At 27.5% G+C, this 15423-nt stretch overlaps 1 protein-coding gene across 1 annotated transcript in view; it reads right to left on the bottom strand.

The window, feature by feature from the left end:
* LOC100160303 (ras-specific guanine nucleotide-releasing factor RalGPS2) overlaps positions 1–15180 on the bottom strand; it is a 25163-nt gene extending 9983 nt beyond the window's left edge. Inside the window, 2 exon segments of the mRNA XM_029486933.1 lie at positions 5146–5245; positions 14370–15180. Coding sequence (XP_029342793.1) covers positions 5146–5220 — 75 coding nt within the window. The 5' untranslated portion in view covers positions 5221–5245; positions 14370–15180.
* Between the last annotated feature and the right edge of the window lie 243 nt (positions 15181–15423).

Here is a 15423-nt window from a genome sequence, read left to right as displayed (position 1 = left end):
ATAGCTATAATAAATTTAGTTTGAATATTTTGAAATATTTTTTGGAATTTTCAAACTTTGATTAATCAGAATTTAAATCAAAAATCTTAAAATATGGACTGACCAATCTCAAATAGACATTATAAAGAATTCAATCAGTTTAGTGAAAAATGATCGCATTGTTAGGTCGATCGGTAGGATGGAACAAAATACATACAAATTAGCATAAATTGCCTACAGTTCACGCGCGAAACGCCAGCAAGTGACTTGTACATGAGCGCGCGGGCCGCGGGAACGCTTCGCTATTTTTTCTATACACAGTCACACAAACTATAATGATCACTTACTACGCATACATTTAAAACATCCGCATACGTGCAGTTTTAAAATTGCCTAATTCGAACTCCTTAGAAACTGCCCGCCACCGATCCCCTTAATATTGATTCCTAGGTGTCGTACCATATCCTGTATATTATCTTAATACGTGGACAATTGGTGAATAGACTTTCCGGTACCTAAACTTTTTAGATTCTGAGTGAAACGATGAATGTATTGATTTTACAATGGTGTGTTTTTTTTTTTTTTTTGTCTGCCATCGCCTTTTAGAACAGTAAAAATGCTTGGATTTTCTTCAAAAGTATCTTTTCTGATGATAGGAAAGTGAATATAGTTAGTACTTTGGGGGGTTAAAAGTAAAAATTTCGCAGTGGTTTAAGCGCCGTAAAAACAAAAGAAAAATTAAGGAAAAACGGGAATTTTTACACAAAATCTGTTTTCTAGAAAATTGATTTTGGATTTTGGTGCAACTCTTAAACAAATGACAGTAGGAACATGAAATTTTGACTTATAGCATTTTCTAAACGCCATAACATTTTCCAAATATTTTGAGCTGTTAACGGACATTTTCTGTTTCCACTTTTTTTAGTTTTTTTTTTTATAAATATCAATAAAATTTTATTTGTTAGTTAAAAAAGCTTGAAAATTTAATAGAAGGCTCCTAGTATATTGTTAAATTGTCTCAATGGCAGATGGAAAAAAATTAAAAATCTATAGTCACAATTTTTTTTTTATAAGCATCTAAAGTTCAAATATTAACAAAATACGTAAAAATGACGAAAATTTGCAAATTACTTTGAGTTAGAAATTCAAAAAAATTTTTCTTTTTAAATCTAAGATTTGAAAATGAATTACAAGATTCCACATAATATTGTCTACCTTTATCAAAAAAAAATGTCTACAAGAAAGTCAAATTAAATTTTTATGAGCGTTTGAAATTCGCTCGATTTCTCATGTGACGATTTTCTTATTTTATTGTAATTAAAAAACGAATGATTGTAGATACTTGAAAATTTCACCGAATGTTTATATTAGCATTTTCTATACACGATAAAATTTTGAAAATAATTTGACTCTTTTTGGACTGTTTACGGACATTGTCAGTTTTCAATTTTTTTAGTATTTTTTTCTATAAATATCAATTAAGTTTTATCTGTTGGGCCAAAAAGTGTAAAAATGTATACAAGGCTCCTGATATTATATTGTTACAATAGCAGTTGAAAAATATTAAAAATACATAGGCACAATTTTTTTAAGCATTTTTTTTTAAGCATTTTTTTTAACATTTTTTTAAGCATTTAAAGGTCGAATTTTGACAAAATGTATCAAATTTAAAATTTAATAATTATTTTGTAGTTAAAAATTTATAAAATGTTCAACTTTTATATCTAATGATTGAAAATGTATAACAAGATTACACGTAAATAGTTAATTCTATTACCAAAAAATCTAAACAATACATAAGCACAGTTTATTTTTATAGTCATTTTAAGTTCAAATTTGGACGAAATTGCATATTAAATAACCTAGAATAACTATTTTAGTTATTTTGTTATGATTGTATAATATTATTGGTGGGTACTTGAAACTTCTAAACTTTAAAGTATACTATTATATATCTATGATACTATCACGGTTTGTTGTTGATGTATAACGCGTTATAAGTACCTAATGGATATTGTGATATGATTATAATTTGGAATTTATTATAGGTACCTACTATAGGTCAATTTTTTTTTTAATACCATAGATAAGTATATAATAGTCTTATACCTAGACTGACATACCGTCTCCGCTCAGAATCGTTTTTCTTAAACAATGATATTATATGATTGAATTCAAATTTAATACCATCCAATATACAGTGACCCACTTGTAACCTACTGTACAGCAGAGCGACATCCACTTACCCACCCTTTTTTTTGTTAAATATGTTAGGAAATTAAATTTTCAAATCTTTGATATACATACATAGAACAACTTTTTATTTACGCTAAACTTTTTTATAATTTCGAATAACAGCAATTTATGAGTAACTCAGTATTAATAAATATAAAAAAAAAAATATTTTTATAATTTAGTTAAATAAAACGTAGCACTATTATATTATTAATAAGGATCTAGATCCGTTAAACTGTTTATGAATAAATAAATAAATACCTGTGTAGTAATATAATAGACTATCTTAATGAGTATTTTTCATGACAGTGAAAGATATAATTTATATTTTAACAAGTATTTTTGAATGTGCACACTTTTTCGGTGTCATTCAAATTTAAGGATTAATTAAAATTTCCGATCCACCACAATATATTATAGTCGTTTAAAAGTTTAAAGTTACTTACGAATACTAACGCATACCTCCGCATAATATTATAGGTACTTACCTATTACTTATTAAAGTTAGGTACCTATTGTTTTTACCTATTATTATGTTATATTTATGTACTATTATAATAATCGTTTAATACCATTGACTTTGGAATAGTTTTAAATTGGTACATAGTACATGGGATATTTTTTAACTAGAAATCATTTTTGTGCAATCCATCATAAGCTAGATTAACAGGATTTGAAGAAAATATATAGGGGGGGGGGGGGAGGAGTGAATAGCAATATCCGTAAAATGACGGAGAAAAAAATATAAATGTATATTATTTGGGTCGAGGGTATTTTTCTCTTATGAATGGTTTTTATAAATCGAGTGAAACTATAAACTATGAATACAGCTGACACGACAAAAAATACGCATTACTTCACGCTTAAAGAACATCATAATATTTAAACAATTCGGTTTTTTAGAAAATAATTCTAATACCCAGACCAGGCATAAAATAAAGACTTTTTATAAAAGAATTCATTATTTTATATCACACCGATTACCGAAAACTGAATCTCCTTTAACACTTACCGATAACAAATTATTATAATTATTATTATTATTAATCATTTATCATTAATTGTCAATCTAAAATGTTAAAATTAATTTATGGCGATGACCTGTTATCAAATTCATATATACCTATTACGATAATTGTATAATATATAATTTTACACCAATGTTGATTAAAATTTTGATATTCATAAAGTTATTCTTCAATAATGAATCGTAAATTACCCAAAATTCAATGAACTTCAATACGCTATTAGTTACGTACTGCACGATATTTTGCTCATGTTGCCAGTGACTGTCATTCGTTGATTCGTGCATAAGAATACATAAATATTGTGAATTATATGAAACACTAGTACAGTAGAACTTCGATTAACCGTCACTCTCTGTTGTCCGTCATCGGTCACCGCCGAAAAAAAAAATAATTATCTTCAAAATAATCAAAAAAACAAACTAAAATGACAGAATTTTTTTTATAATATGTGTGGTATGTATGTTTATAATTTGTTACAATGTAAGTATTTTTTTTTTTTTTTAAGTACACACGTAAAATATAATAAATATATAATAAATGTGTGTATGTATATGTATTTACACGTTTTTTTTGCAAAATTTCCGTTAACCGTCTATTCGATTAACCGTCAAAGCCCCGGTCCCGACAGTGATGGTTAATCGAAGTTCTACTGTATTTAGGTACTAGCTATACTTACTACTTACTTTATACCTACTTACAACGCATTTATTAACATCTCAGTTAAAAAATGTATTTATTAATTTAAAAATATATCTTTAAAACATCTTGGGGACGTTTCTCCAATTTGTTATCCAAAATTATGAGTATAAAATCCTTAAAATAAAGGAAATATAGAACCTATTTATTAAACAATTCCTTTTTATTGGATAAATGGTAATAGCTAATAAACTGTTGCGTATAATATGCGCATAAATATGCATTAGAAATTACAAAAATGAACTCAATTATCGCAAAAATATAATAATATAAATTTGCACAACGCAACAGAAAATTTGACACGTTTTATTGTATAAGGTGCCGAACCCGTCAAAAATAAACAAAACATCATTATTTTTGATTTCACTAGGGTTTAATATTGCAAAAGCCCTCAAATTTACAAATTAGATACCCAAAAGTAGATGTGCGGTATGTGCCGTGTAATTTAGTGGTAATCTAGTAATAACAATATTCAAATATTGCCTTTGTCAGTTTGTCGAAAGTGTATATATGGCTGCTGGTCGCACATTATAGCCATAAAATAAAAGGAAAAATGAAATTTTTTCCATATTATTACGATTTGAACAAAAATATCGAAATATGCTAACATTTTTTGAAATGGAAACACTTTTATATTGAACTAGATTTTAGGTTTACTAATTTCTTTGAAATATGCGATTGCATAAAGTTTCAAGTATATTTTATTTATAATAGCATATCTAGTAACTAAATAGGTAACTGATAACTATTAATATATTATGACATTAGGTACACACACATTACTTTTAGAGTCATACTATAGTGATTAATAACAAATGAAAATATTCTTAATATTTAGTTTTTGTTTAATTTTGTAAAATCCTTATAAAATTGAATGTTTCATGTTTACATAAAAAAAGTATGATATAAACGTCTACCAGTATATTCATTCACGAGACAGTTGCTGAAAAGAATCTAAATATAAAATTGTACAATGTGATAGTTATATTATCCTTCTTAATTTAACTGTTTTCATTTTTTGTTTAAAAAAAATATACCAAAAATATCATAATTTATATTTTTATACATCCAAGTACCTATTACGATAACATAAATTGTACAATCACGTTAGATACAATTTTAAAAATATTAAAAACCACGAAACTTATAATATCAAGTAGATAGCGGTACATTAATATTTAATTTAATATAGTTGTGAAAGCGTTACCTCAGACACGTTGAGCGAAGGGAAATTGTCAATAGAAACATCTCTGGGCATATCTGCATACCTCATCTTTGCCATAGATAACTGATATTCATTCTACAGTCTGTAAATGAAAACAAATCATTTCAATATAAAACTATAAATAAAATAACTTAAATAGAAAATAACTTTAAAATAAACGTATTTTAATTATTTACCGTTTACAAATATTACCATGTAATACTCAAAATTGCATATACATTATAATAAAAAGTAGGTTTTATTTTCCAGTAAACTGAAAGAAAATTAAAACGATGTTTCAAAAACATTATTTATTAATTTATTCTAATCAAAATTATTATCATGGAATAGCTTGTAACATGTAAAATTAAGATAATTTCTAAAAATACCAAAAAATTATTGTTCGGATATATTTTTATTTAGACAATTTATGTAACTATATGCTGTGAGGCAAAATATTCGATTCACCACTATTATAGGTGAATTTCAGTTTTTTTATTTAATTGGTTTAAAAACGAATACAAGTCATTTAATTTATTTAGTTCATAGGTATATTTTAGGGGGAAAGTGTTACAATCAAATCGTAGGTATATTATAAACTATAAAGGAAAGTGTAAACACCTTAGATCATAAAATACAAAAACGTGGTAAACACCTTACACCATAATATTATATAGGTAACAGGAAACCAAACCGGTGTGGTGTTTGAAAAAAATGCATTATATTAAAATTAAAAATTCTGTAATATATTAATAATACACATCAATACATCATAATGAACTATGAAGTATGAATAGGAGTGCCAAAGGTCGAGGGACTACGTTTCATATAATAATATAAGTTACAATTATAATACAAATTGTTATCCATGAAAAAGAAGCTGTCAACAATTTCATGTAGGTTATTTTAACCTTCTGTTAGATAGCTGGACAGTTTTTTTATTGACAAGAGAGCGTAAAGGAAGTATTAATTATATTGCAATTTATTGTTGTTTCTATTAAAATAAATTGAACAGGCATGTGATATACGATGTAATTTATGTGTATCTATCTAAACTAAAATATTATTCAAATAACATTGGTATTATATATACAGAGGAATGCAAAAATAAATATTCAGATTATATGTATTTTAACGATTAAAAATAATTAATATTGAAAGAAATTTGAATGATTTATGTAATTAAAAATAATTATTATTATTACTCTGTATGTTCCCAATCTAAATTACTTAAGAGTAAAAAAATAAAAAATGCACAGAAACTTTGATATTAATTTTACTTTCGTATAAAATCTTTAGAAATTTTAGTTCCATTTAATTATTTATAATAATATGACTTAGGTACTCAAATGGATGTCTGTTTATTAACGCAGTAACATAGTTAAACACATACCAAATGATACCAAATTTTATGCACAGAATAATCACTTTATAGTTTATTCCATTATTTTTAATATTACAGTGAATTGACGTATCGTCAGATTCAAATATTTCGACATTTAAATTTTAACACAAGTTATGAGAATTTCAAATCCACTCTAATATTAAAATATATAACAGTAAAATGGATTATTCTGATTTCTGAACGTAAAATTTGCTGTTATACTTTAGATAGGGACAACACGTTCAGGTCTTGACGTCCTTTTAATCTCTTAAGGGTCCCGGTGCCGATTTTTCAAATTTTCCATAATTCTATAAAATTTGAAAATTCAATTTAATATTTTAGTTGCCACCTCAATTATAAGACGTTTCCACTAATCTACTACCCGATATCTATTTAGCATCTGTGTATTAATGTATTATATCGAGAAAAAAAATGACTTTACGGGACTAGCTCTCAAGCTTTGTAGAATAGCCGGATTTTGATGACTATTTTTTTATCTGAAAGACGAAGACTTCCTACTGCCTGAATCGATCTCAGATTTTGTATTTTATTTCAAATAATTGTATTAAACAGTTTGTAAAAAAATGCTTTATATGTTGTATTTTTTTAGACATATTATAAAGTTTGAGAATAAAATATTGGAAAACAGAGATCGATGCAGGCTGTAGAATATTTTTCTCTAGCAATTAAAAAAAAAAAAACTTATGAAATTTGGTTGATTCTACAGGGCGGTATCGTTATTCCCGAAGAGTGTATTTTTGAGGATAAAATGGCATCGGCACCGGGCGCCTTAATACATATTTTAGTTTATTAGTGAATGGTGCGATGTAATCACAAAAAATAGTAAAAATTGAATTGAATATTTACCAACAAAAAAAAATGTTATAATACTTAACATTTTATTTATAAACTGAATAGATTATTATTTTAATAATAACATTAATTATTATTTGTATAATCTAAGTCAAAACAAATGAGATAATGAACGAACTACATCCGGTCATCCAGCATTGATTGAATTCATTCAACCGTCCTATGCCCATGTTGTCAAAAATATCATAGGAATCTGTTGTATAATGAATAATATTAAAAACAACAACGGATTTTTTCTAGTTATTTGGTTACTCGGATTCAATTGAGAAAATATTTTAATTTCTTAATTATTCTTATCTAATATATTAAATTCTTGTGTTACAATGTTAGTTACCATACTCCTCCGAAACGGCTAGACTGATTTTTATGAAATTTTATATGCATATTCAGTAGGTCTGAGAATCAGCTTCTATCTATTTATATACCCCTAAGTAATAAGGGTGGTCCAGAAAAAAATAAAAATAAAAATAATATATTATTATTAAAATAATAATAGTATATTATATATTGTTTGCTATTGGTTAATCGGGCATGTTTGTTGATTTGTATTATTATTTTTTGTCAATATATATGAATATATATATATTATATATATATATATATATATAAATGAATGTTTGTGTGTAGATTACACCTCTGGGAAGAAGATAGGCTAATTTAAAAAGGGTTAAATTTGGTTTTTTTTTATTCGTCGGATTTTAGTACGGTTAGGTTAGAATTTTGTATTAATTGATTATATTAATCCATCGTAGGTGGAATTAAGTAAAAGCGACAAACTTGGTATAACTTAGATACTTTAGTGTTAAATCATACACTTACGTACAAACAGTACGGGGTCCGCGATCTACCTCAGGTAAATTGCCTACCTGATAAGTGATAATATACTACTGTAAATCAGAATTTTTATTCTGGGCAACAGAAAAGTTAAGATAAATCTAGAACATCATTCACCGAATATTAAATAACGTATTAAACACAGTTTGAGTCATATATAGCTTGTACATTTAACGGGTAACGAAGTGCACGGGATCAGCTAGTTTCTTAATAAAGTTATAATTTATAACTTTAAACTGATGGATAATTTCCGCGTATCTAATCTCGTTTGGAATCAAGCCAATTAAATTATTTTATTTTACTGAACCAATTTTTTATAAATAACTTTCAATAATTGTATTATATTGCCTCTAATAAAATTTTTTCTAGTTTTCTTCAATTGTTATAAATACATCGTAGTATCGTACATTACAAATGTATCAAGTTCAGAAAAAAGTCAAAATGGAAAATAGTACTAATATTTAAAATTCAACTCATTAGTAATCATTAACAAGAATCTTGAAATAATTAATAATTTTTGTTCAGCACATTAATGTAAACATTTTTCAAGTTTTTCTCAGATTTAACACAATAATTTAAACTTGAGATTGAGTTGTTTAAGTATGTTATACATTTATAAATTTATTTATATATGATTTAGATATTATTATACACTTTAAATGTCTAAAATACGATTTAATGTTTTATACATAATATTAGTATTCTACATAATATACATACTCGTCTTTTTCACAAAACTATACTTTATACGGCAATGAAATGTAAAATATATTAATACATTGCACATAATTTATACCCCAAGGGCCAAGGCCCAAATATGTATTATGTTTAAATGTTTTATACCTACTTTAATTTGGTATTAAATATATTTTACTAATTATTTCTAACTATAGACTTTTTCAAAACTCGTCTTCACAGTTCACATAATAAAGATACAATGTAGTAGTGTACACATTTTTGACAAAAATACTTGAACAGTTGAACTTAAAGATAAAACAGTAATGTCAGACTCATAAATAGTTCTTCATTCACGTACGGTCAATAACCCACGATAGCAATCATTTCCATTGTGGGGTCTATAGTCTATACTGTTATTTGATCTATAAGCGATTTGAAGCAAATATACAATGTAATGATAATATTATATACAACTAAAATATTGTAAAAAATTCTTATAAAATAGCTACAATTAATATAATATTATATTCTTAAAAATCGAACAAAAAAAAGTGGTGTATTTAGAAACATAGCACGCTACTCAATATTTTTCACTTCGAAGAAAGTGTATGTATTATAAATCTGTATTAATAAAGTAACCATTAATTTTGTATATCAGCTGTACCCAGCCCAAAAACATATTTATGTTAATATTATTGTATTTTTAACCAATATTCAATAGGAAAATTTAAATTAAAACTAAGATCGTCTTCTATAACATAGCCATTTATAGGTGGTACCTAATAAATTAAAAACAATATTTTACATTATATTATATTATTATATTTTATTTTGCGGTTTTACTTACGCAAAAAATTGCATAATATATTTATTTGTATACTTATCCGTGTGATTAAATTAAATTGCGATAAATATGGAATAATATGATAATTTATATCGTATCCTCGTTGTAATAAAAACCTTGTAATTTTAATTTACACATATAAACTTTTAAGTAAATTAAAATAACAAGATAACATTATATTAACATAACGTGACAAATATAATATGTGGTCAAAAATAAAGTAAAAAATATATGTAGGTATTAATTATTTTTATTATGAAATATATCAAACCTATTTTAATGTACTATTTTATTTTAGAAATGTGTACACCAAACATTAACAAAATGAAAATATAATAGTAATAAATTGATGAATAAATTACTTTTTTCATGTTAGGTACCTAATAGAAGATGATAATATTATATGATGCATTAATCATTACCTAGGTATTCATCCAATAACCGTTGAAATCAGAAATTTTAAATGTTACATTTCAGCAGAATCTATAATATTTTTATGACATACAGTATGGGTAGGCCCGGGACTACACTGTAAAATCTTAAAATAGTAATTTTTTAAGTCCTAATAACATTCTTAGAAAAAAATTTACCTCCACATAACATATTATGATACTGACAGGAAAAACTATAATTTAATAGTTTAGTACCAACTACTAATTTATGTGTAATCCTTTGAAAAATTTAATCTAAATGGTTTCAAGTAAAAAGTGAATGTCCAAGACATTTGTTTGAATTTGTGTGCCATTGTTTTTTGTTATATATATATTTATTGTTTATTTTATTTTATTTATTATAATGTATAATTAAATTAAATTAAAACATAATAACTAGCCACTTTTTCAAAAGTGGACATTAAATAACAATAATAGTAGGTATTATACAGTGAGTACCTAAAAAACATTGGTTCAGGCTATTTTGATTCTATTAACCAGTTGATTACATAAAGCATTTTTCTTTTCAATATAATATTTGGTTTGGGATTTTGGTTTTTAATTCCAATGAACGGTTGATTCCATAAATCAGTGATCACATTAAACAAAACTCACTGTGATATAAAATAGCAACACAACCACTGAACCACTTACCACATATCAATATATTAAAACTAAATATCAGTGACATGTATCAGGAAAAAATTGGTGTTGCTCAAATAATTTTAGGTGACCTACCTCTTAAAAGTTAAAATGTTGTTATACCGATAAAATATTCTATTTTCCTTCTATAAATACCACCTACCCATATTTAAGGGAAACACTTGGATCCCTTCTTTCCCTGAGAAACACTTGGATCCTATGTTACATGCCCCTGCTAAAAACTCAATTTCTAACAAGTCTTCTACTTCTTTATTCAATATAAAATAACTTAACTTTAATTTAAATTGAGAATTGTGGCGTATAAATAGTCAGCATAAAATGTGTGGTAAAAAATGTAGGTAATTTCTAAAGCTCATGATATAAACATAAAGCCATAAAGGTATAAAACATGTATCACTGGAATGAATATTTATTTATTTATTTTTATTTACCAACAAAATAATGGGCTTGCGCCCAGGATACATAAGTATATAGCTATACAGCATACACCATAGGCGTGACTAAACTACTGACTTAACTACTAACTGACTTAAAACTCGGTTGACCGGCACATTTTGAAAATTGCAGATGCAGCTCATGCACCCTAAACTGCAATCGTAGACACGCTATGCTAGGGTTTACATTGTAGGAGCAAAACAATATAATACAATTTTAATTATGAAAAAACTGTCCGAATTATTTATATAATAATTTTTCAAATATTCATAAAACAATTTTATATATTATTTAATTGTAGATAGGTACCTAGTTGTTATTACTTGTATGTCACTATGAAATAATATGAATTAGGTTAGGTTGGTACAAATTACCTATTATAATTTTCAAATCATATAGGTTCTGCTCCTTTTAAACCTAAAATCATGAACAATTATAACCCAAATAGAATACATTTTTAAAGGCTAGGTTATTTTGATGAAATAGAGAAATATCTTTCTTATGGTACCTTTATATTTTTATGCCACGTATCTTATCAGTTTTATAGGGGCTAAACAAATTTTTAGAAGGACTTAGACTCCCTCATATTGTTAACAATTACCCTAGAACAAGTTAGTTTAATAACACAAAAACTACTAGTCAGAATTTTGATTATATAGGTACATCAATATTTTCAAAAAAAGTTTGTATTAGGTGCCACCATTAGACAGTCCTTAAATGATTTAAAAAACTTAAGTGCCTATTTGAAAATTGTAATACTATTTAAGTGACTTTTGTGATTTGACTATGCATACTGTTATAATAGACACCTAAAAAGGGCCAAAAAAGACTATACCTATTACCTACCCATAAGTCTCCACCAAACTGCTGAAATTTGAAACTAGGTATCACATTAAAATACATTTTAATTTTCTGTTTGAGTGTATTTTATTTATGCATTTTTTTTTTGTATGTATACTTTTTTGTAGGGAGGGGGTGGGCAGTGTGAAGGGGTGGGTGATCAAAAAAAAAAATAGCAGCCACATCTGCTACATAAGTCTCTGCATGCCTTATGCCTATACTTATAGGGGTAGCCTACCAACGATAGATAATAATTATGAAGTATATTGAAACTGTAGTTAGTACCAAGAGAGAACATTACCGTGTCTTGACCAAAACATGTCCGATCCCGCGCACCTCCTACTCAACGACAACAGTTTGTTAATGCGTGGTACGTTCGATGCTATAATATATACATTATACAACCTCTATCATTGTACCATTAAGTGGGGTAAATTGTACCTACCTCCGACTGGTCACTGCTGACAGTCTGCATGAGCAAAGCTGCAAAACGGTAATGTTCTATCCTGGTGCAGAGTATAGACAAAAGTATGATTTTCATAACAAGATTTTACTCATATTTTTATTGATTAAGTATCTAGATACCATCTTGGTACCTAGATTTTAAGACTAAATAATAAAATATAAAAACACATTTAATATATAACATAATATTGCAGTTTGAAGATATAAACAATTGATAACTATACTTTTATTATGTAGTAATTCAGATTGTAATTGTTATGATAAATTTACATAGCTATTAATTAATTAGTGAAAGACAAAATAACATAAAAATGTATCCAAGCATTGGCATAAGTAGAAATTAAATTATGTATGTTTAGATAGTATAATACTCAACAATATTGTTAACTACAAGTAATTTTATTCCGTTTTATTTCTTATAAATATGATAAAACAAGTGTCTACTTGGTGTCTACCTATACATGCATTATTTTATAAAATGTAGGTATACGTCTTAATATTATGTAGTTGGGTATATTTTATAGGTAGGTAGGTAATGGTTATTATTTATTTATACAAAAAATAAACAAATTCTAGTTTTATATTATGTTATTGTTCAAACATAAAATGTCTTAACTGATGAATTAAAATTAACTATACAGGTATCTATTATATTCTAATATAATAATATTATATTACGTTCCTTAAAACCAAAAGTTAAATTCCCAAACAAAACAATAATATTAAACATTGGAGCCTTAATAATTGGAGTATTAGATATTTCGATAAATGGATTATATTATTATTATTTTAAACACAAGCTAAAGCTAATATTATAAGCTAGGTAAACCTATGAAAAATAATTTTATCATAATAATAATTAATAAGTAGTAATAATAGGTAATGAACAATGATAAATAAATAGATACAAAACATAACATAAAGTGTGTTCGATAATATACCTTGTAAGGTATAAGTTTGATTAGTTGATTTGTTTATAACCCAGACAATTTTGTTTAGTTTCCTAGTCAAATATTTGTAAGACCCGCAAATAAAAGTCAGTCATTATAAATGTTCAAATTAGGTAGTCTAATGTATTTACATATACTTATTCTTTTTTACCTACTGCTATAATATAAGGTATAAAGGCTTAAGTACAAATAATCAGTAAATAATAGGTATTAGGTAATTATAAGACTTTAGATATCCACTGTTGGTATTATTATGAAAACTTCACAATATAGGTACCTATTTAAAATATAAATACTCACCTACATTATAGGGCATTTACTAATGGCCATAAATGGATGTTCCAATTTTTAACAAAACATAACATAATATGGTATAATTTATTGACCGTTGGGCTTTGTTTACAAACAATTTGGAAAACTGTGATATCTACTCCCAAAACCACCAGGTTAGTAATAAAAAATGTGCATGTTATTAGCCTATCAGAAATAATAATATTTTTAGCTAGGTATATGTAAAATGTAAGCGTAACTCTTAGCATTAGGCGAATGGTTATGGTGAATCACTGCAAAAGAAATCCCCCTGTCGTTGTTGGCTCGAAACAGATAAAAAGGTAGGTAAGGTATTTAGTACCTAATAATATATTATGTGATAGGTAGGCATCGGAATGCGCTGTGAGCATATGGTGAACAAATATTTTTCTATCCAAACTACAATACACAATTAATACAAATACAATATATATATGTATAGGTATATCGATACAAAAATCTGGCAAGCACTAGTTTGGTCCCCCGGTTGGTCGTATAAAACAAGCAAATAAATAACTTACGCTGTTGATTGAAAGCGATATCCCTGAACGGGGGATGTTTTGTAATGGAATGGCTGTAGTAGAGTAGTTGGGGGTGGGGGCACTGCGTCAAACGATGTTGTGGATAAAAGGAAAACTCTGAGACGGCAGGTGTTCTGCTGCTGCACTCGTTTTTATTTGGTCCGTTTCAGCAGTCAAATCTCGTAGTTATGTTAGGCTCCGGACGGGCGGACGCTTTTCTTACTGGGGAAAATTGAAAGGCGACGATATGCGATCCTGAAGAAAATAATTTAACAATATTTTTATAAGGTCTCGTACCGATGCGTCGCGGAGTTACGTATTCGTTCACTACCTACTGAAAACCGCGAAAGACTACAGAACGCGTACCCGAATTAGCTACTCTAAAGCCGGTCGGAAAGGCAAAAATTTCACGTAAATTAAAACGTAAAACGTCTCCGGATTCGGTCGCACTACCTACCTGTAGTAGTGTAGTAGCTAGACGCAGGTCCGGGGAGGACGTTTGTTGTCGTTTCGCGGCGTACAGGAAACTGGACTAACTGGACGGTCCGGACATCAGTACGTCACTGGTAGTTGTCGTGTACTTGTATATAATAACGATATTATTATGATGTAAAATGTTATAACAATATATTTTATTGTTATTATTATATATTATTATTATGATAAACGACGGTGATGATAATAATAAATAAGTTCCGAGCGCGCACGACGGCCGACTGTGCCTTCCGACACACCACACACACACAAGCGCGCTTACCTACTGATCGTTATCACAGGGCCGTCCGTCGTGTAATCAGTATTTGGTCGTTGAACGAGTGGTAAAGCGCGCTAAACACGCCCTCCGCCGCGCGATCGGAACACCGACGACCGACCGACCGGCTGTCGTCGTCGTCGCTATGTATATATTATTATAATAGTGAATATTAAGAAAAATCCGCTAAAGCCGTGAACAGCAGCTGCAGCTGTAGGTACTAGGTCGCGCTCCACAAAACAGCGTTTCGTATTATATTGTTGTTATTATTATTATTATTATTATTTTAACTACGTCGTTTAA

The sequence above is a fragment of the Acyrthosiphon pisum genome, chromosome A1 (genome assembly GCF_005508785.2).
Source record: "Acyrthosiphon pisum isolate AL4f chromosome A1, pea_aphid_22Mar2018_4r6ur, whole genome shotgun sequence".
Lineage (NCBI taxonomy): Eukaryota > Metazoa > Arthropoda > Insecta > Hemiptera > Aphididae > Acyrthosiphon > Acyrthosiphon pisum.
Note: the sequence above shows the minus strand (reverse complement) of the source record. Positions and strands in the feature narration are given on the sequence as shown.